General features: G+C 35.4%; 1 protein-coding gene across 1 annotated transcript in view; it reads right to left on the bottom strand.

Annotated features, from left to right (window-relative positions):
- Positions 1–7,317: 7,317 nt before the first annotated feature.
- The window catches only part of LOC129484124 (uncharacterized), a 140,124-nt gene continuing 125,094 nt past the window's right edge, over positions 7,318–22,347 (bottom strand). Inside the window, exon 5 of the mRNA XM_055281513.1 lies at positions 7,318–7,405. Within this exon, the coding sequence (XP_055137488.1) occupies positions 7,318–7,405 (88 nt within the window). The remainder of the gene's footprint in view (positions 7,406–22,347) is intronic.

Below are 22,347 nucleotides of genomic sequence, written 5' to 3'. Positions count from 1 at the left end.
ATTTACTAATATTTCATTCTGCGTGAATAATCTGCCGTTAATCCTATCTAGTACTTTTTTTCAGATATTACATTTTTCATCTCTATACTAAATAGGATTATCAAGATCCTTTTCATGTCTTCCATTTCTAGACCCTCTAGACTCAATAGGGCTCTTTTATATATTTTATTTTTCTGTTGAAATTATTTTTCCATTTACCTTTATACACTAGAATACATTTACAACTATTTTTATAACTATTTTAAAGTCCTTTTCTGATAATTCTACTATACCTATAATTAGATGATCAGTTTCTATTAAATTATTTTTCCCTGGTTATAGGACATATTTTTCTGCCTCTTCACATCTCTCATATATTTTGTTTGTATTATGGATATAACGGATGCTACGTTGTTGACTGAATGTTGCTGTATTCCTGAATAAAATACTGAGTTTGTTCCAGCAGGCACTACATTTCCTTGTTGACTGCTTGGTTCTTTTGAGTCTTATTTTGTGATATATCAGAGTGGTTCGAGAGTAACATTTTCTCTAAAGCTCAACAGTGCTGCTTCTGGAGCATGGCCCCTCTAGGTTCTCTATTGAGTCTCTAGAGTGTTCAACAAGGTTTTTCCACTCTGAGTGGCTTGAACTTGAATGCCTGTCAGCACTGCGAAAGCTCAGATCAGCTCACAGCTCCCTGCTTGCTGTTCATCCTTGAGTAGCTGTTCTTTGCTGGGCTATATGGAATCCCATTCTGCACATGTATAGATTAGTATTTGGCCAACGAATCAAGTGTTCCCCTATGCAAATTTCTGATCCTCCTTTCCTGTATAACTCTCTCCTGCCCAGTACCCCATTACCTCACAAATTCTAATTACCTGATTACCCCCAAACTATAAACTCTGAATACTCAGTTCATTGGGACCCCTAGGTTCTATCTGGGCTTTTCCTTCCTGCACTGGCTTTGAAGAGCATTTCCACACAGAAATCCACTGCCTTGTACGTGATATAAATGTCTTATCTATGGCATGACTACCATATTCTCTGTCATTTTAGATGAAATGTCCAAGGCCAGCCTAATACAACTCGTTTGCTTTTTCCTGTGCTCATGTAAAAGCTCTAGCCAGATGCTCATCATCACATTTTGTCTTTCAAGCACTCTATGTTGTAGAAAGCCCATTTTATCTTTTTTACATTTGGAATTCTCACTATAGTGTTCAGACTGCAGTTGGCTTTAGGATAAGGAGATGAGTTAGAAATGAGCCTTCCGGTAGGTAATTAATCACTTATAATCAGCATTTATGGCAATCCACAGAAGGTGAGAGAGTCAAGTGGAGAAAGAAGTGACTTCACCATCTTTTCAGGGTTATTACAAATTCTAAGGTTACACTCATTAAAATTGCTATTAACTTTCCTTCCCCCATCAGGATAGTTAATTAATTCTTCTTTATATTTTAAGATTATAGCAATTAAGGGGAAAAAATAAGAGTTAACATGTCCATACTTGGGGCAACCTGATTTCTTTAGGAAATTGTTAAAAGAGCCTGAAAGAAAAAGGTCATATGGAAATGTAGTAAGTTATTCTAAGCCCCCAGCTTAAAAGACAAAAATCAGCAGTCAGTGGATATTTTATACCCACCTCACCACTTTGGCCTCAATTCCTCATCTGTTTTGTTTTCCTGAATAGTGTTTTTCACTTTGATGTAGAAGGCCCAGGTTTTATGAAACCTATTTTATGCCACTTCAAGTAAACTCTTTGAGGAAATAAATACAAAATTACAAATATAAAATTACTAAGACCTTCCCAGGACCTAGCAAGGGGCCAGTGAAAGTGGTAAATCTGCTCTTGTTGATACTGCTCTCCAGCAAATTGCATTTTTAAATCTTCTACAATGTATGCAATGACATTTTGTACCCTCTTTTATCTTTAGTCATTTTATATTTTCTGTGATTAGTTCATTCTTTATCTTCCCCATACCTTTTCTATAATATCTATTTAATCTGAGTGAATGCCTAATCTTTGAGAATAAAATTCCTAATATTTTTAAAGCAATGTGCTGGGCAATCTTCTAAGTTCTTTATGTGTATGAAGTCATTTAATGTTGCAAATATTTTGTAAAGTAGATACCATACTATGTTGTCTATGTTTTATAGCTAGGAACACCGACACATAAAGAGGCTCACAACTAGTCAAAATGGCAGAGTCTGTCTGTGAGCCAGAACCAGGCTCCAGAACATGGGCTGTTAAACATGATGCTCTTCTGCTTCTCTTTGATTTATGGATGTTGAGTGTTGGGAGGATACACATGATTTTGAGCAGTTATCTTAAGTGTGTGGGGCTAAAAACACCTGGTCAAATGCTAGTATTGGTTGATACTGAAATTAAGAGCCCATGTAATCAAGAATGAGATGCCAGAGGACAAAAGTGAATATTTTACTTATTTCCCATCACCATCCTACTTCTATTATTATCAGATATGTGTTGGTATGGCGATGGGAAGATGCTGAACTCAAATGAACAGCAAAAGATCTTGCAGTGAAAGATTGCTTTGAATATGTCATTGTGAATGTTTACTTTGTTGAGCTTCATTTGAGATGTCCCATAGTCTACATCCAGGACACGGCAAACATCACTGACCATGTCAAAAACTTTCCTTAGATTGAGCAAAATGATCTCTGTCTTTACAACATTATCCTGGTGATTCTAATAAAGCCAGAACTACTGAGGAGGGTGAAAAAAGTAGGCTGTATCAATAAAACAAACAGGCCGGCCATGGTGGCTCGTGCTTGTAATTCCAGCACTTTGGGAGGCCGAGGCAGGTAGATCAACTGAGGTCAGGAGTTCGAGACCAGCCTGGCCAACATGGCGAAACCCCATCTCTACTAAAAATACAAAAATGAGCCAGGCATGGCGGTGCACACCTGTAGTCTTAGCTACTCAGGAGGCTGAGGCAGGAGACTCGCTTGAACCCAGGAGGCAGAGGTTGTAGTGAGTGGAGATTGCACCACTGTACTCTAGCCTGGGTGACAGAACAAGAGTCCATCTCAAAAAAAATTAAATAATTTTAAAAATAAAATACAATAAAACAAACAGCTGCAGATTATCAGAACGCTGTTTAATTTACTTAGTCGAGAAATGCTAACTGCAATTATATGAAGAGTACTATATATAAAAATAAATACCTAGATATAATTCTGACAATTCTGATGCAATGCATCTGAAGTGAGCCCAAACATTTATATTTTTAAAATTCTTCATTGTGACTTTGATGTCTAGCCAGGGTGGAGAGCTGCCTTAGATGAAGGAGAGAAGTGCTATGGCATAGACAGTAGACAGTTATGGGAGCACAGAGAAGAACTCCCAATCTAGCATGTGAGGTGGTGAGAAGCAGATGACTTTTCTGGTAGACATTGAATTAAAGCTGAGACTTGAAGGATGAAGAGGGTTAAGTAGCTAAGATGAAACACAGTAAAAAAAAAAATAGCATATGTTAAAACCCTCAGGCCTACATAAGAATACCTGGCAGAGGATAATCATGAATGGGGCTTTAATTCACTGGGAGGCATGGGGAGGGTTTATGCTGACTAAAGGAGGTCTCCTACAGGAAAGTTCAGCAGAAGGGGTCCCAAACTCATGCCTGAACCCTCTTACACCTTTGGGCAACAAAAAATTCAGTGGCTTCTAATGATTCTAACCAGAAAAATGAGTAAGTTATATCTAATCTGCTCCTGGGGAACTTCTCCTTGGGCTACCCACCTATAGCATGCTATATCCCTCAGAAAAACAAAGACTTCCCAACTGTTGTGTCTCATGGAGTTGTTAATGGAAACTCACCTAACTTTCTTCAAAAGAGACTAGCAACAAACCATGAAAAAAAAAACCTATGTTTCTCACTTAACACAATGTTGTTTTAAATAATTTCTATCAACTCACGCTGTTTCCTCATTTACTTAGTTCACATTCCTTGTATTATATTCATGTCTGTGTGGAAAGTCATTTTGTGGGCAGAAAAATTCATTTTAAAAATAAATTTTAATTATACTAATAATACATGAATATATTCTTTGGATGAATGATTAAAACATTACACATAAATTTTCTTTAACTTCTATGCCCATCTTGATTCCTTCTCCAGATGTAACCACCATTATCAATTTATTGTGAGTCCTTCCAGACTCTTTTTATATAAATTTATAGAAACCATATACCATTAATTTATGGGGTTTTAAATGTACATAAATATACATAAATAACCTCATCCTGGATTTCTGCCTTTTTCACACAATAATTTTTTCTAGGAGATTAAGCAGTACCTTGTGTAAAATAGAAGTCTGATAAATAAATAGATAATGAATGAATAATTTCAAAGATGAATGATTTCAGACCCCTCAGTGGAACAGACCTAAATTTTAATCTTAGCTCTGCAACTTACTAATAGTTTGACTTTTGTCGAATCACAACTTCTTTTAAGCCATTTCTTTATTTTTGAGATGGAGATGATACTACTTATCTCACAGGATTATTGTAGTAAAATATCTAGAATAGTATCTGTCCTAGAAAACAATAATGTTGACTCTATCTTCACCTTATCTTCATTCACTCTTAATGCTTGGTACAGCACTCCTCTCCTTCTAATCCAGTGGGTGGTTGATGGTTGATATGGTTTGGCTCTGTGTCCCCACCAAAATCTCATCTCAAATCAGAATCCAAACTATAATCCCCACATGTGGAGAGGGGGACCTGGTGGGAGGTGATGGGATCATCTAGGTGGTTTCCCCCATGCTGTTCTCGTGATAGTGAGAGCATTCTCACGAGAGCTGATGGTTTTAAAGTGTGACACTTCCTTGCTTCTCTCCTCTACTGCCGCCTTGTGAAGAAGATGCCTGCCTCCCCTTCACCTTCCGCCATGATTGTAAGGTTCCTGAGGCCTCCCCAGACCTGTGGAACTGTGGGTCAATTAAACCTCTTTCCTTTACAAATTACCCAGTCCCAGGTAATATCTTTATAGCAATGTGAAAATGGACTAATACAACGGCTACAAGCAAAATCTTCCAAATACCTCCTGGAAATGTCCACCTGGATGTCTCCATCAGTGTGTCCAAAATCATAATATCCCATCTCAAACCAGCTTCTTTTCCGAAGAAACCTACGTCTGCTTGCTAGGCAGCATGGCTTTATCTTTGTACCTTGATGGTTTATTCCACATCCTGTTCCATCCACTTCTACGGTTCAAATCCTCATTGTAGCTTTCCTGGATCAGAGTCCTTACCTTGTAATTAACCTCTCAGTCTTTAGCACCTTATACACTAGCTCCCAGTTCTTCATTAGCCCTAATTACCAGTAATCCTTTCTGTCATCCAAGATAAGAGTCAGCATCTTGAATTTGGCATTTGGAGCTTTTTACAGTCTGACCCCAGTTGGTGTTTCCAAATGTATTTCACAATTCTCATATACCAGTATCTCAAACAAAATCAACTGCTCTCTGTGGACTGTTTCCACGCATTTTCAAATCTCTGTGTCTTTGTTTATGTTGCTCTCAATGTATCAAATATCCTTTCTCCCATCTTCATCTCTACACATTGAGTTCCACCAAGACAAAATATAATATGGTGAATTTAAACACAATATTTGGAGCCAAACACACATGAGTTTAAATCCTAACTCTGTCCCTAATTATGTATATATTTTTTAATTTATCTTTTCTTCACTTAAACAGGAAAAATAATAGAAACTACTTCATAGGATTCTAGGAACAAATTAAGATAATATATGAAGGAGCTGAGGAAATGTTGGTCAAAGAACACTAAATTTCAGTTAGACAGGAAGAATAAGTGCAAGATACCTATTTTACAAAATGGTGACTATAGTATGTAAGTATAGAATGTAATGCATTCTTGAAAATTACTAAAAGAGTAGATTTCAAGTGTTCTCACCACAAAAAATAATGATATTTATGTGAGGTAATGCATATGCTAGCTAGCTTGATTTAGTCACTTCACATGTATACATATTTCAAAACATGTTATACACAATAAATACATACAGTTTTTATTTGTCAATTAAGATAAATAAATAAAAATAAAAATAATCCTAGGCATATTTTTACTCCTTCATATTGCCTTAGATCCTTCCTATGAACAAAGCTAGGCACATTAGTCCCCACACAAATCACCAACACGGCTAGTGCAAAGCCCCATTAAGGATACAAATATGGACTGCTGAGAGAGATGGATCCCCCGAATCCCCATGCAGGAGGGTTTGCCTAAGACAAAAGAGAAAGAGAGAGAGAGGGAAAAAGAGAGGGAGGGGAGAGAGAGAGAGAGCACGCGCGCATATATAAAGTTAGACATAAAACCGGTGCTAGGTAATTAAGTGTCACTATCAATGCTATTTAATGTCTACTTCAAATACTATTCCTTCCATGAGGTCCTCCCTAATCCTACAAGATATAAGTTATTTCTCAACAGCAGCACCATTTCAATTGCGCCCCCTTTAAGGTATTTACAACTTTATACATTACTGGGTAATTACATTTTCATCAAGCATAATTTTTGAATCCAAAACTGCAATGGGTTTTCCAATGGATTTTTGAGTCTGTATCAATTGTATAAGAAAGTATCAGAGAAGTAGTTTAGATGTGATAAATACATGTTTCTAAAATATCTTGATTTTTTTAAGAAACGTTGCGCAGATCAGTTGAAATCAGAACTCTTTTAAAACCTCAAACCACAAGGTCACTGCACACATATGAACTGTAACCTCATTGGGGATAGTGTCCAGCTTTCCTTTTGAGCTCACCTGTGATGCTCAACATAGGACATTCAAAAAACTTTTATGAATGAAGCCCTATTCTTAAGAAAGGAATGAAGTAAATAGTAACACCCATCGCTAGATTTCAAATCAGATGTTCTTTCCTATTCTAATTGTGTCTCTTCAAGTCCCCTATTTAATTGGTCAGAAAATAATGTTACATAAATAATATTCACAAATGAAGAAGATTCAGAGGTTTATGATACTGTGAGTTGGAGAAGAAATTTATTTTCACAAAGCTTCTCTGATGATATATCTATGTAAGCTTCAGGGTCCCAACGACCCTTTAAATTAATGATGATTGCACATATAGCTCCAAATCTGATAACTATGTGGAGTAGTATTTTAAAGGAATGATTGACAAGGCCTTTTATCATCAAAATAATCAAATAATCTTTATTTGACTAGGTAAGATTTAACTTTTGTATGCTGAGGGGCTTTTTTAAGAAAATTAGGCAAAAACTGTAACAGAATTTTAAATGTTACTTTGACTCTCTTTACTCTCCTTCCTGTGTTTTCATGATCACTCAATGGAAAGCAACGGTCTGTTGCAGATAAATATATTCTGCATCATTTCGTTTCATGAAATTTGGAGCCATAAAGAAAGCCTGTCTCCTGGAACAGAGAACAGAAAGCAGTAAGATTATTTGTGTGATGGTCAAAATAGTCCTGAAAATTTGTTCCATGAGCTTATCAGAGGTAAAAATTATTAGTAGTTAATAGTAACAGTAAATCACATATAAGATGCATGTGTAATATATAATTTATATATATAATCTATACGTACCTGTATGATTTCAGTATGCTCAACTATACTACTGTATGAGTGAGCTCTGTATTTATTACTCATATTACTTAATTTATATTATATAATTCAATATGAAAGTATGTAAGCCAAAGCCTATAAGCTACTATATGTTTTTCTTTTTTGTTTTTTTGAGACGGAGTTTTCCTCTTGTTGCCTAGGCTGGAGTGCAATAGCGCGATCTTGGCTCATCACAACCTCCGCCTCCGGAGTTCAAGTGATTCTCCTGCCTCAGCCTCCCGAGTAGCTGGGATTACAGTCATGTGCTACATGCCCAGCTAATTTTGTATTACATATATATTTTAGTAGAGACAGGGTTTCTCCATGTTGGTCAGGCTAGTCTCCAACTCCCAGCCTTAGGGGATTCGCCTGCCTCGGCCTCCCAAAGTGCTGGTATTATAGGCGTGAGCCACTGCACCCAGCCTACTACTACATGGTTTTCTAAATAAATTCTTTAAAATAGAAATCCTGGGAAAAGGGATTTCCACCTTTAAGACTTAGAACTAGATTTCAACAAAGCCTTCAGAGGTTAATAAAGAACGGTTAGTAATTATCCTTATTTTGTCAAGCCCCACCTTCTATGAGGGTAGAAAGCTTGGCATAAACAACAAATTGGGTATACAAAAAAAGATTCAGCTGATTAAACCAAACAAAAACAACCATGCTGGAAGTGTAGTGCCTGAGGGCTGGTCACTCCCCTCTGTTTTTGATCCTCAGAAGACAGTGGACACAGTAGAGGACAAAACCAGTTAGGACCCCTTCTGAAACTCACATTCTTTAAAAATAACAATAATTCCAGAAAGTTTTCTTTACTAGGAGAGTTAGAAAGGACAAAAGAAAACCCAAAGGGGTATTCAATTCCAGGAATGACTGAGCTGTAGATAAGCTCAAGAGCTAAATACCTACATTATGACTAAAGAAAAAAAACACAGATCGATATTTGGAGCAGAAAATGTATATATTAAGTGTTGATAAAATGGAAGATCGGTGTGAAAAGTGCCAAACTGTGCTTAATTTGTTATATTTCCATGAATATTGCTCTAAATTGTATGTAAATATTTCATATGTCAGAGATTAGTTCATTGTTATGCTTCTTTAAAGATAATTAAATTTTCATAGGAAAAGCATTTTTTTAGTTAAAAAGAACTTGAAAATTACCTAGTTTAACCCTCTCATTTTACAAATGAGAAAATGGATTTTTTTTCATTTTACAAATATGCATATTTTTCTGGCATATTTGAATGTCTTATCAAACGTCACCCTGCTAGAGACAGGGTGGTGCTGAACTCCAAGTTTAAGTAGCACGATATTTACCATCAAGTGGTTTTATATATAGACTTAGAGCCTCAAGGTTTGAATCCCATCTGTACCAGTCATTAGCTATATGATCTTGGGCAAGGCCTCAGTTTCCCCATATAAGAACAATAATTGGGTTTACCTGATAACGTTAAAGTAATCCTCATAAAAGTGACATATATGCTCCACAGAAAGATACTTATCATAATGCCTCACATAAAATAAGTATCCAACAAATGTTACTATCATTAAATATCATTTTGTGTTGAAATACAAAACTCCATCAAGTCTAAATAGGATGCTCACCATCTAGATCAGTGTTTCCTAACACAACTTCATATAAGAATATCCCAAAGAGCTTTTTAGAAGCACGGACTCCTTGACCTTATCCCATTTATAATTTATCAAAAACTCAAGGAAGCATCCTGGGATAATGGGTATTTTTAATAAGTTCTCCCAAAGGATTCTGATATAATGCAGTCGGTATTGAATACACAAATCAGCATTTGGGAACCATTGGCGTGACTACAGAGATGCGATCCAAGATCATCTTTCTCTCCAAAGAGATACTCAAATAGATGCTGAAATGAAAAGCCTAGTGGCTTAGAAAGCCTAGAAAGAAACAATAAAGTCATACAAAATAACCCCTTAGACCAAATGAAGCAGTAAATGTCATAGCTGTCATCAAAACAGCATAGAGAAGTATCCAGAAATTCTTACTGTTAAACTTTGTGCCCACAAACATCACTATTGTTTTATAGCTCTAGATTTACCCCCTAAAGTTCTGCCAGCAACAAGGAGACATTACCTCCAGAGTCTTGGGATGGAACCTAGTATAAATCATTATTTGGTTCTTGTTCTGATGATAGATAACACTCCCTCTAGAAATAAAAAAGACAATCTGAAGCAAAACAGGGAATCCTATCTGTTGCAGTTCTCAAACAGCTCAGAGCCCTAAGTTAGTAATTCACAGTTTTAAAAAGACAGGGGTAATGCAAACAATCTTTCTGAGCTCTAGCTAAGTAGAAACCCTGTTCATGAAGAACTGAACATGAAAGATATATTGAGAGGAGAGACATAGATCTCTGTAAGTAACATAAAGAAAAATAATGCGTACCCTGGGCAATGATGAGGCTCAAAAATGGAGAAGGTGTGGCTAGAAGACCGTGATCAGACATGCCCAAAAATATTACCTTACTACCTGCCGTAAAGATCCACTAAAAAATCTGATAAGGAGGCATTGGTCGCTAACCACAACTTTGTAACAAGAAACATATGGCTATTATGTTAACTTTCAGCAAATTTTATGTAGTCTACTGCGGTGAATTAGTCCCAGGTTTCCCAATGATATTTTTGTGGTTTTTATTAAGGTCTGCTTTAAAAGAACTGTAGCAGTTATTGTCAGGGAATGAACCTGAACTAGGAGGGCCCAAATGCTATTCCCAGTCACTACACTGATATGACAAATGGGTTGATGAGGAAAAGAGCATCTGGGGGTGCTCCTTATTAAGTTGTTCCTGACTTAATAAATATGTCCTCATATGACACCTTGGCCCAACGTCTTTCAGGCTCTTATTTGATCATAAAAAAAGACTTATAAACAAAATTCATACGTTGCATCAAGATTATTCTGACCCATTTGTCAAATATTTGGAGGTGTGACGGAAGAGAATTCTATGGCTATGCTATTGATATAGACAGGAGACACGGAATTACTGGGTAGAAGAGGGCAGCTCTCCAGCAAAACACCCACCCCCAAGTCTGGAAACCCAGGACCCTAAATGAGAACAGGCATTCTTGTTTTCCATTTGTTGCCAAATGTTGCCTTTTGACCCTCCACACCCCCCATTCTGTACCCATATAAACCCCAAACCCCAGGCTCCACGAGCAGACAAGCAGATGAGCAGACAGGAGGACAAACAGAATAGCAGAAGAACAGAAGAATATTCTTCGCAGCACAGGGAAGAGAAGGAGCGTAGGCAGAGAGGAGATCGGCTGCTGGATGGCCAAACCCCAGGGGAAGGTCATCTTTCCACTCCATCCCCCTTCCGGCTCTGGTAGGACGATGAAATGGCACTGAAGCAAATGACAAGAAACCTAGAATCTACTTGTTTTTTGGTTTTTTTTTTTTTTGAGATGGAGCCTCGCTCTGTCACCCAGGCTGGAGTATAATGGTGCAATCTCGACTCACTGCAAGCTCCGCCTCCCGGGTTCACGCCATTCTCCTGCCTCAGCCTCCCGAGTAGCTGGGACTACAGGCGCCCACCACCATGCCCGGCTAATTATTTTGAATTTTTAGTAGAGATGGGGTTTCACCGTGTTAGCCAGGATGGTCTCGATCTCCTGAGCTCGTGATCCGCCCGCCTCGGCCTCCCAAAGTGCTGGGATTACAGGTGTGAGCCACCGTGCCCGACCCCCTAGCATCTACTTTTAATTCTCCTATAACTTTCTGGGTGAACTTGTAATTTACACTACAGCTTTTAACATATTAAACTAGGAGATTGAAATACATCATCTTTGGGATTTATACTAGCTCTGACAATCTATAACAAACTGATGCAAATTAATGCTCAACTAATTAAAAAGTTTAACAAAAGAGTTAGTAACCCAAAAGCTTACTGTAACAAAGAAGATAATATAAATAAGGGATATTGGCCAATAAAGAATTGTGGGGACTATCGCAAACTAGAGATAGCTACTACCGAATGTTGCCTAATTCTGGCCAGATGAAGTGTGGACCCTGTGTTGTAAAACTATCTGATATTTTTGGGAGAAAATGTAAATACAGATAACCTTAATATACCAGTATAAATTAAAGAAACTTAACTTGTAGGTAAAAACATTCCCACAAAAAATATTCCAGGTGCACATGCCTTCAATGGGGGAATTGTACTGCATTTTTTTTAAAAAAGCATTAATCATACACAAACTCAGAATATTGAAGAGACTAGAATGCTTTCAGCATTAACCTTATAACTAATCTCAACTCCCAAAAATTACAAAGGAAAAAACACCTAAAGATCAATATTCCTCTTGAAAACTGCTGCAAAAATTCTAAACAAAATATTAGCAAATCAAATCCAACAACATATAAAACTAATAATACCAAGTGAGGTTTACTCCAGGAATGAAAGATTTATTTAACATTTGAAACTCTATTATTATACTTTACCATAGGAACAACCTAAAAAAATCATATTACCTTAGAATATACAGAAAAAGTATCTGTCAAAATTCAATGTTCATTCTTGAAAAAATCTCAGTAAACATAAATTAAGAGAATTTTCTGAATCTAATAAAGGGCATCTATGAAAACCTACAGCTAATTTCATACTTAATGGTAAAAGACTGGCTGCTTTTCTGCTAAGATTAGGAAGAAGGCAAGGATGTCTACTCTCACTATATCAATTAATTGAACTGTAATTACTAGTCATTGCAGTAAGACAAGAAAAAGAAAAAAAAAAGACATTCTGTTTGAAAAGCAAGAAGATAGTCTACACTTACAAACAACATGATTATCTATATAGAAAACCCAATGGAGTTTACACCAACAAAAGTTCTTAGAACTAGTTAATTTAGTTTAGCAAGTCTGCCAGATATAAAACCAATATACAAAAATAAATTGAATTTCTATATAGTAATCATGAACAATCAGAAATTGAAGTTGAAAAAGTAATAACATTTACAAGACCTAAAAAATGTAACAATAAATAGGAATAAATCTCAAGAAATCTTTGCAAGACCTGCAGCAAAACATTGCTGAGAAAAAATTTTAAAGACCAAAATAAATGGAGAGATATAATGTGTTCATGGAATAGAAGACTCCATAGTTTCTGATGTCAATTTTCCCCAAATTTATCTATAGATTCAATGAAGCCCCAGTGAAAACTGCCAGCTTGCCTTATGGTAGAATTTGACAATCTGATTCTAAAATTAATATAGAAATGCAAAAGACTCTGAATATCCAAAACAACTTTGAAAAGGAAGAACAAAGTTAAAGTGTTAGTGCTACCTGATATTAAGACTTACTATAAAGCTACAATAATCCACATGGTGTGGTATTTGTATAAAGATAATATATCAGTGGATCAGGATAGAGTCCAGAAATAGAACTAAACATATATGGATTACTGTTCAATGGTGTATAGATTACTCAGCGAAACGACAGTCTTTTCAACAAACTGTTCTTTAATAATTAGATATCAATATGCAAAAAAGTGAATATCAATCCATGCCTCATGTTATATATTAACTCAAAATGGATCTTAGACCTAAATTAAAACTTACAGCTATAAAACTTCTAGAATAAAACACAATAGGAAATATTTGGGTTACGCAAAGGAGTTACTATACAAAACACCGAAAGAACAATCTATTTTAAATATTAAAACATTGAACTTCATATAAATAAAAATCTTCTGCTCTTTGAAAGATACTTATTTTAGAAGTGACCAAAACAAGCCAAAGATTGGAAAAAATATTTGCAAATCATTTATCTGATAAAGGATTTGAGTTCAGAATATGTACATAACACAGAAAACTCAACAATGAGAAAACAAACTAATTTTTCTAATGGGCAAAAGATTTGAACAGATACTTAGCAAAGAAGATAGACAGAAAGCAAATAAATTGATGAAATGATACCCAATACTTAACATCATTAAGCATTAGGGAAATGCAAATTTAAAACACAACAACAACAACAACAACACATATAACTTTTATATTTAAATTAAAAACTCTTCCCAGCCAAGGTTTGATGAGGATGTAGAGGAACTTAAACTCATACACTCCTTGTGGAAATGTAAAATACTACACCTGCTTTGAAAAATACTTTGGCAATTTCTTAAAATGTTGAACATACATCTATCTTATGATGTAGCTAGTTCACTCCTATGTAGTTACTAGAAATCATATGTTCAGACTTTACAAATGTTCAGAGAAGCTTTATATGGAATAGCCAAAATTTAGAAATAACCCAAATACTCATGAACATGCAAATAGATAAACAAGTAGCAATATCTTCACACAAATACTACTCACAACAAAAAGGAATAAAGTATTGGTACATGTAATAACCAGATAAATATAAAAATAACTATGCAAAGTGAAATAAACTAGATGAAAACAGTAAAAACTATATTATACCCCACATAAAATTCCAGAAAATACAAACTAATCTATACTGGCAAAAAGTAGATCCACAGTGGCATGTGAATGGTGAGAAGGTCAGGAACAAATGGAACAGAGGGTTTACAAAGTTTTATCATGAATCCTTTGGTGTGACAGATATGTTCATTATGTTGATTGTGGTCATGGGTGTGCATATGTCAAAACTTAACAAATTAAATATGTGTAATTTATTGTATGTCATTTATACCTCAATAAAGCTGTTTTTTTTTCTAATCACCTTTGAGAATTCGTAAGCAAAAGCAGCCTTCATGTGAGTTGTTTGCTCGAAATCACACCACAAATTTTAAAAATAGCACGAAATAGGTTGGTAGAAATTCATCTAAATATAACTCATCACATATCTATAAAAGGTTTAAATTTACAAGACAAAAGACAAAGACAGCCTACAAAAACTTGTCTAAAAATGAAACCACAAAGAGAAAACAGCAAAAGGCATACTAATTCAATATTAGCCAAAAGAAAGCTGGTGTAGTTATATTAATGTGATATAAATTATACTACAAGTCAAACAAAATTCTGAAGCATAACTAGATTAATTACAATGAAATAATGTATTGTAAAAATAAAAACTAGAGAGAGTAGGAGGAAATTTTTGGAGGTGATGAATATGTTTAAGGCATAGATTGTACTGATGGTTTCATAGGTGCATGCTCATCTTCAAGCTTATTAAATTGCAAATATGTACAGCTTTTTTATTCAAACATACTCAATAAAATAGTTTAAATAAAAATAATAAAAGTTCAATTTGCCAGAATATATAAAAGTTTCAAACTAATAAATGCATAGTATTCTCTCAAAATACATAAAATAAAATTTGCATGATTTATAAGAAATTTGTAAATGATTAGCACTCTAGGTTCTGAATTGTAAGAAATTTCAAATCAATAACACAAGGAATTTTGAAAACCATAGAAACACATGGGAATTAAACAATATGCTCCTGAATGACCAGTGGGTCAAAGAAGAAATTAAGAAGGTAATTGAGACTTTTCTTGAAACAAATGATAATGGAATCACAACATACCAAAACCTATAGGATACAGCAAAAGCAATACTAAGAGAGAAGTTTATAGCTATAAGTGCCTACATCAAAAAAGAAAAACTTCAAATAAACAACCTAATGATGCATCTGAAAGAACTAGAAAGCAAGAGAAAATCAAATCCAAAATTAGTAGAAGAAATAATAAAGATCAGAGTGGAAATAAATGAACTGATACAAAGAAAGCAATACAAAAGATCAATGAATGAAAAATTGGTTTTTTGAAAAGATAAACAAAATTGGCAAAGCTCTAGCCAGACTAAGAAAAAAAAAAATGAGAGAAGACTCAAATAAAATCAGAGATGAAAAAGGAGACATTACAACTGATACCACAGAAATTCAAAGCATCATTAGAGGCTACTATGAGCAATTATATGCCAATAAATTGGAAAACCTAGGAAAAAATGGATAACTTCCTAGACAAATACAACCTGCTAAGATTTGACCATGAAGAAATTCAAAATCTGAACAGATCAGTGACAAGTAATAAAATACAAGCCATAATAAAAAGTCTCCCAGCAAAGAAAAGCCCAGGCCCTGGCAGTGAAGATGGTTTCACTGCTGAATTGTACCAAACATTTAAAGAAGAACTAATACCAATCCTACTCAAACTATTCCAAAAAATAGAAAAGGAAGAAATACTTTCCAGCTTACTCTATGAGGATAGTATTACCATGATACCAAAACCAGACAAAGATACATCAAAAAAAGAAAACTACAGGCCAATATCCCTGATGAACATTGATGCAAAAATCCTCAAAAGAATACCAACAAACTGAATTCAATAATGCATTAAAAAGATAATTCACTATAACAAAGTGGGATTTATTCCAGGGGTGAAAGGATGGTTCAACATATGCAAATTAATCAATGTGATACAGCATATGAACAGGATGAAGGACAAGTACCATATGATAATTTCAATTAATGTTGAAAAAGCAGTTGATAAAATTCAACATCTGTTCATGATAACAACCCTTAAAAAAACTGGCTATAGAAGAAACATACCTCAACACAATAAAAGCCATATATGACAAGCCCACCGCTAGTAACAAACTGAATGGGGAAAAACTGAAAGCCTTTCCTTTAAGATCTGGAACATGACAAGGATGCCTACTGTCACCACTTTTAATCAATACAGTACTGGAAGTCCTAGCTAGAAGAATGAGACAAGAGAAAGAAGGGCATCCAAATTGGAAAGGGAGAACTCAAATTATCCTTGTTTGCAGATGATATAATCTTAGATTGGGAAAACCTAAATACTCCACCAAAAATTATTAGAACTGATAAACAGATTCAGTAAAGTTGCAAGATACAAAATCAACATGCAAAAGTCAGTAGAATGTCTATATGCCAACAACAATCTGAAAAAGAAATCAAGAAAGTAATCCCATTTATAATAGCTACAAATAGAATTGAATACCTAGAAACTAGCTTTACCAAAGAAATGAAAGATCTCTACAATAAAAGCTATAAAACATTGATGAAAGAAATTGAAGAGGCCACAGAAAATGGAAATGTTCATGGATTGGAAGAATCATTATTGTTAACATGTCCATATTACCCAAAGCGATCTACAGACTTAATATAATCGCTATCAAAATACCAATGACAGTCTTCAGAGAAATAGGAAGAACACGATCTTAACATTTATATGGAACCACAAAACACCCCGAATAGCCAAAGCTATCCTGAGCAAAAAGAACAAAACTGGAGGAATCACATTCCTTGACTTCAAATTATAGTACTGAGCTAGAGTAACCAAAGCAGCATAGCACCAGGCATAAAAGCAAACCCACAGAACAATGGGACAGAGAATATAGAACCCAGAATCAAATCCATACATCTACAGTGAATTCATTTTTGACAAAAATTTCAAGGACATTCAATGAGGAAAGGGCAGTCTCTTCAATAAATGGTGCTGGGAAAACTGTATATCCAGATGCAGAAGAATGAAACTAGATCCCTCTCTCACATCATGTACAAAAATCAAATCAAAATGGATTAAAGACTTAAAAAGACCTCAAACTATGAAACTACTTCAAGAAAACATTGGGGAAATTCTCCAGGACATTGGGCTGGACAAACATTTATTGATAATACCTCAAAAATACAGGCAACCCAAACAAAACTGGACAAGTAGGATCACAGCAAGTTAAAAAGCCTCTGCATAGCAAAGGAAACAATAAACAAAGTGCAGAGACAACCCACAGAATAGAAAATATTTGCAAACTACATATCTGACAAGAAATTAATAATCAGAATATATAAGTAGCTCAAACAACTCTACAGGAAAAAATCTAATAATCTGATTTTAAAATGGGCAAAAGATCTGAATACACATTTCTCAAAAGAAGACTTACAAATGGAAAATAGATGTATGAAAAGGTGCTCATCATAACTGACCATCAGAGAAATGCAAATCAAAACTACAATGAGGTATCATCTCATCCCCCATTAAAATGGCTTTTATCCAAAAGACAGGCAATAACACATGCTGGTGAAGATGTGGAGAAAAGGAAACCCTCATATACTGATAGTGGGAATATAAATTAGTATAACCAACAACCACTATGGAGAACAGTTTGGAGAACAGTTCCTCAAAAAACTACAAATAGAGCTATCGTGAGATCCAGCAATTCCAATGCTAGGTATACACCCAAGAGAAAGGAAGTCAGTATGTCAAAGAGAGATCTGCACACTTATGTTTATAGCAGCTCTATTCACAGTAGATAAGATTTGGAAACAATCTAAGTATCCATCGACAGACGAATAAAGAAAGAAAATGTGGCACATATACCTAATGAAGTACTATTCAGCCATTGAAAAGAAGTAGATCCTGTCATTTGCAAAAACATAGATGAAACTGGAGGTCATTACGTTAAGTGAAATAAGCCAAGCACAGAAAAACAGACTTTGCATGTTCTCACTTATTGTAGAATCTAAAAATTAAAACAATCGAACTCATGGAGATAGAGAATAAAATGATGGTTACTAGAGGCTGGAAAGCATATTAGAGGTATAGAGGGGGAGTGGAGATGGTTAACGGGTACAAAAAGTAGAATGAGTGAATAAGATCTAGTATTTAATACCCCAACAGGGTAACTATTGTCAAAAATAATTTAATTGTACTTTTAAAAATAACTAGAAGAGTATAATTGGGTTGTTTGTAATACAAAGAAAGGATAAGTGCTTGATGTTGTGGATATCCCATTTCTTCTCTTGTGACTATTACACACTGTATGCCTGTATCAAAATATCTTATGTACACTATAAATATATACAGCTACTATGTACCCACAAAAATTTAAAAAAGAAATTTACAAATCCACCATTAATATGAAAACATGTCAACCTACTTCTCTCAATAATTTATAAGGCAAGCCAATAGAAAGCTTGACAAATGATAGACAGATAGTAGATAGATGAGAGAATAATGTATTCAATCACAAAATGCACAATTTTACAAAGAACTTTTAAACATTTGTTTAGATTCCTATGTATTAGGCCATAAAGCAAGTCCAAACTATATTTTCTTAAGTCATTTTAACTAAACAAAAATTAAAGTCACAATAACTTCATAAAATTATCAAATAAAATTATAAAATATAAAACAACGCATTTTAGAAATAACTTACAGGTCAAAATTAAACATTAGGACATACTTAGAACTGAACGATAATAAAATACTTTGCATCAAACGTGAAGAATACCATTATAATAATATACAAAGAGAAATACTTTAAATTCTCAGGAAAAAAAGACTAAAAGTTAATTAGCTTAAGATGTTGGATAACAGAACAAGAACTTACACCAAAAAAATGAAGAAAGGAACTGATAAAATGAGCATAATCTAATTAAATAAAAAACAAAAGCAAAAGAAAAAAATCAAGATCAAGAAAAAAGTGAGTACAAGTGAGATAATAAAATAATAAAAATAGAAAGGTCTACAAGGGAGCCAAACAAAGCCAAACCCCATGCACTCAAGTCTTAGCAGGCATAACTATAGCCACCAACTACCTGGCGTGTTGGCAGCCTCAGGATTTTTGAAGCTGTCATCACCCCCTTATTTCATTTTGGTCTGTGTCTTCCAATCTAATAAGCCAGTTTTCCCCCTCTGGCCTTCAAGCTATCAAGCACCAGATGCTCCTCAGTGAGGATATCGTCCTCTCAATATTCAACAATCACCCTTTACAGGGGACCTCTAGACTGCCCATCAGTGGGACATAACAGAGACAAAATCCTGCCCCTGTCTCCCTTGAGGCTGGCTGAATACTGCTTTCACCAACTCATGGAAACAACTCAGCCCTGACAGCTAGCAAGTAGCCAAGACCCACACAGCCACCACCACCCCTCTGTCAGCAGGAAGCAGTTAGAGAAGACTGACCTTCATCCATTTTCTTCCAAAGATTTGGGGTCCTGGACTCTTGAGTGGAAAATGTTACAGTGGGTAGCTAGCCCGGCATGAGTAGGAGACGAGAGGGCCTCCCCCACACACACACCAGAGTGTTGGGCAAGCATCAGCTGATGGTCAGGCAGTTGTTAACTGTTTCGCTAAAGTAATAATTGGTTACAGCTGGCGCCAGGAAAGACAGTCTTCTAATAGATAGAAAACACCTGAGGCCGGGCGCGGTTGCTCACGCTTGTAATCCCAGCACTTTGGGAGGCCGAGGCGGGCGGATCACGAGGTCAGGAGATCGAGACCATGGTGAAACCCCGTCGCTACTAAAAAATACAAAAAAATTAGCCGGGCGTGATGGCGGGCGCCTGTAGTCCCAGCTACTCGGAGAGGCTGAGGCAGGAGAATGGCGGGAACCCGGGAGGCGGAGCTTGCAGGGAGCCGAGATTGCGCCACTGCACTCCAGCCTGGGCGACAGAGCAAGACTCCGTCTCAAAAAAAAAAAAAAAAAAAAAAAAAAAAAAAAAAAAAGAAAACACCTGAAACTGATCAGCAGCTTCCCAGTAAGATACCAGAAGTATGCCAAGATATAAAAACCCCAAGTCAAGAGGTCAAGCTGAGCACTTGGTTTCTCAAATCATCTGTGTGGCCCTCTTCCAAGTTGTACTTTCCTACTTTCCTTACTGTTCTGAAGATTTTTAATAAATTTTCACTACTGCTCTGAAAAAAAGAATAAAAAGGTCTAGTATTATAAACATGACATGCCTGAATTTTTTTAAAAAGAACTACTATAAAAAATATTATGCTAGCAAAATAAAAATTTTAGAGAAATGATCTGAAACTGACTCAAAGAGAAATTTTAAAGATGTACTACTTATTGCACTATAGTAATGAAATCAGAACCTACACAAACACACACTCAAATACCTGGCCTATGAGCATTTAGAGGTAAGCTCTATCGAAATATAACGAATAGATAATTTTGATCTATACAAACTTCTTCAGAGTAGGGTGGAAAGGGGAAACATTCCTGAATCCATTTTGTGAGCTTAGCATGTAAAATATTAATACCAAAACCTGATAAGGTAGTACAAGAAAAAGAAAAACATAGGAAATCTCACTTATGATATAATCCTAAGCACTATCAGCAAACCAAATGAGCAATGCATTTAAATTTATCATGTCCAATATGAATTTAACCCAGAAATGCAAAAATGCTAAGCAGTTGAAAATCTAACATAATTCACTGTACTACAAACATTAAAGATGAGAAGCCATATTATAGTCTTCATAGAAACAGCAAGGGTATTTGCCAAAAAACCAACACTCCCTCATGATTAAACAAGCAGACAAAACAACGAATAAACAAAAAGCTCCTCCCAAATTAGTAATAGAAGAGAATTTCCTGTATTTAGTAAAGGATGTCCTACAAAAATGCACAGCAAATATCATAATGGTAAAACTTTAGATTTCTTTTAAATATCAGGAAGCAATAAGCATGTCCACTAATACTGCTTCTGTTAATCATTGTACTTGATGTTCTGGCCAGTACAATATAAAAAGAAGTATATCTCACTTCAGGTACTGATCATTGTTTTGCTTGCTTTATAGCAAAATTCATAAACAGAACTGCACAAAGGGTCTTCAAAAATTTATGGAAATGCATACTATGAAAAAACTACACATGAAGTTCAAAGTTTTATGCACAAAAATAACTTGTACTAACTTGTTATAACATGAATGAACAAGATCTAGTTTGAGGCACTAAGAAAAATAAGATATTAGTTTGAAAAGAGCCCCAATGAGAGCAACGGGCACTCTGCTAAAATTGAAGCAAGAACATCAAATTTTAATGAAGCTTGAGTGGAAGAATGGTGAAATAATTAATGCTTTATGAAAAGTTTATGGGGAGCAATGCCCCAAAGAAATCAGCAGTGTACAAATGGATAACTCGTTTTAAGAAAGGATGAGATCATCTTTAAGATAAAACCCACAGTGTCAGACCATCCACATCAATTTGTGACAAAAAAACATTCCTCTTGTCTATGCCCCAATTGAAGAGGACTCGCAATTAATAGCACAAACAGTAGCCAGTACCATAGACATCTCAGCTAATTCAGCTTCCACAATTCTGACTGAGAAACTAAAGTTGAGCAAAATTTCTGCATCATCGGTGTCAAAACCATTGCACTACGATCAGTTGCAGACAAGAGCAGAGCTTTCAGTGGAAATTTTAAACGAATCAGATGAAGATCCTGAGACATTTTCTTAAAGAATTGTAACAGGGGATGAAATATGGCTTTACCAGTACAGTCCTAAAGACACACGACAATCAAAGCAATGGCTAACAAGAGATGGGAGTGCTCTAGTCAAAGCAAAAGTGGACTCATCAAAAGCAAAGGTTATAGCAAGAGTATTTTGGAATGTTCAAGGTATTTTACTTGTTGACTTTCTGGATGGCCAAAGAATTCTAACATCAGCTTATTATGAGAGTGCTTTGAGAACTCCAAAACTTTAGCAGAAAAACAGCTGGGAGAGCTTCACCAGAGAGCCCTTCTTTCCCAACAACAATGCTCCTACTCATTCCTCTCGTCAATCAAGAGCAATTTTGTGAGAGTTTCAGTGGCAAATGATTGAACATCCACCTTACAGTCCTGATTCAGCTCTTTCTAACTCCCTTTTGTTTCCTAATCTTAAAAAGTCTTTAAAGGGCACCCATTTTTTCTTCAGTTAATAATGTAAAAAAGACTGCATTGACATGGTTAAATTGCCAAGACCTCCCCAGCTCTTTAGGAATGGACTAAATGGCTTGTATCATCACTTAC

This window comes from Symphalangus syndactylus, chromosome 6 (genome assembly GCF_028878055.3).
Source record: "Symphalangus syndactylus isolate Jambi chromosome 6, NHGRI_mSymSyn1-v2.1_pri, whole genome shotgun sequence".
NCBI classification, from domain to species: Eukaryota; Metazoa; Chordata; class Mammalia; order Primates; family Hylobatidae; genus Symphalangus; species Symphalangus syndactylus.
This window is presented reverse-complemented; position numbering and strand designations above follow the sequence as displayed.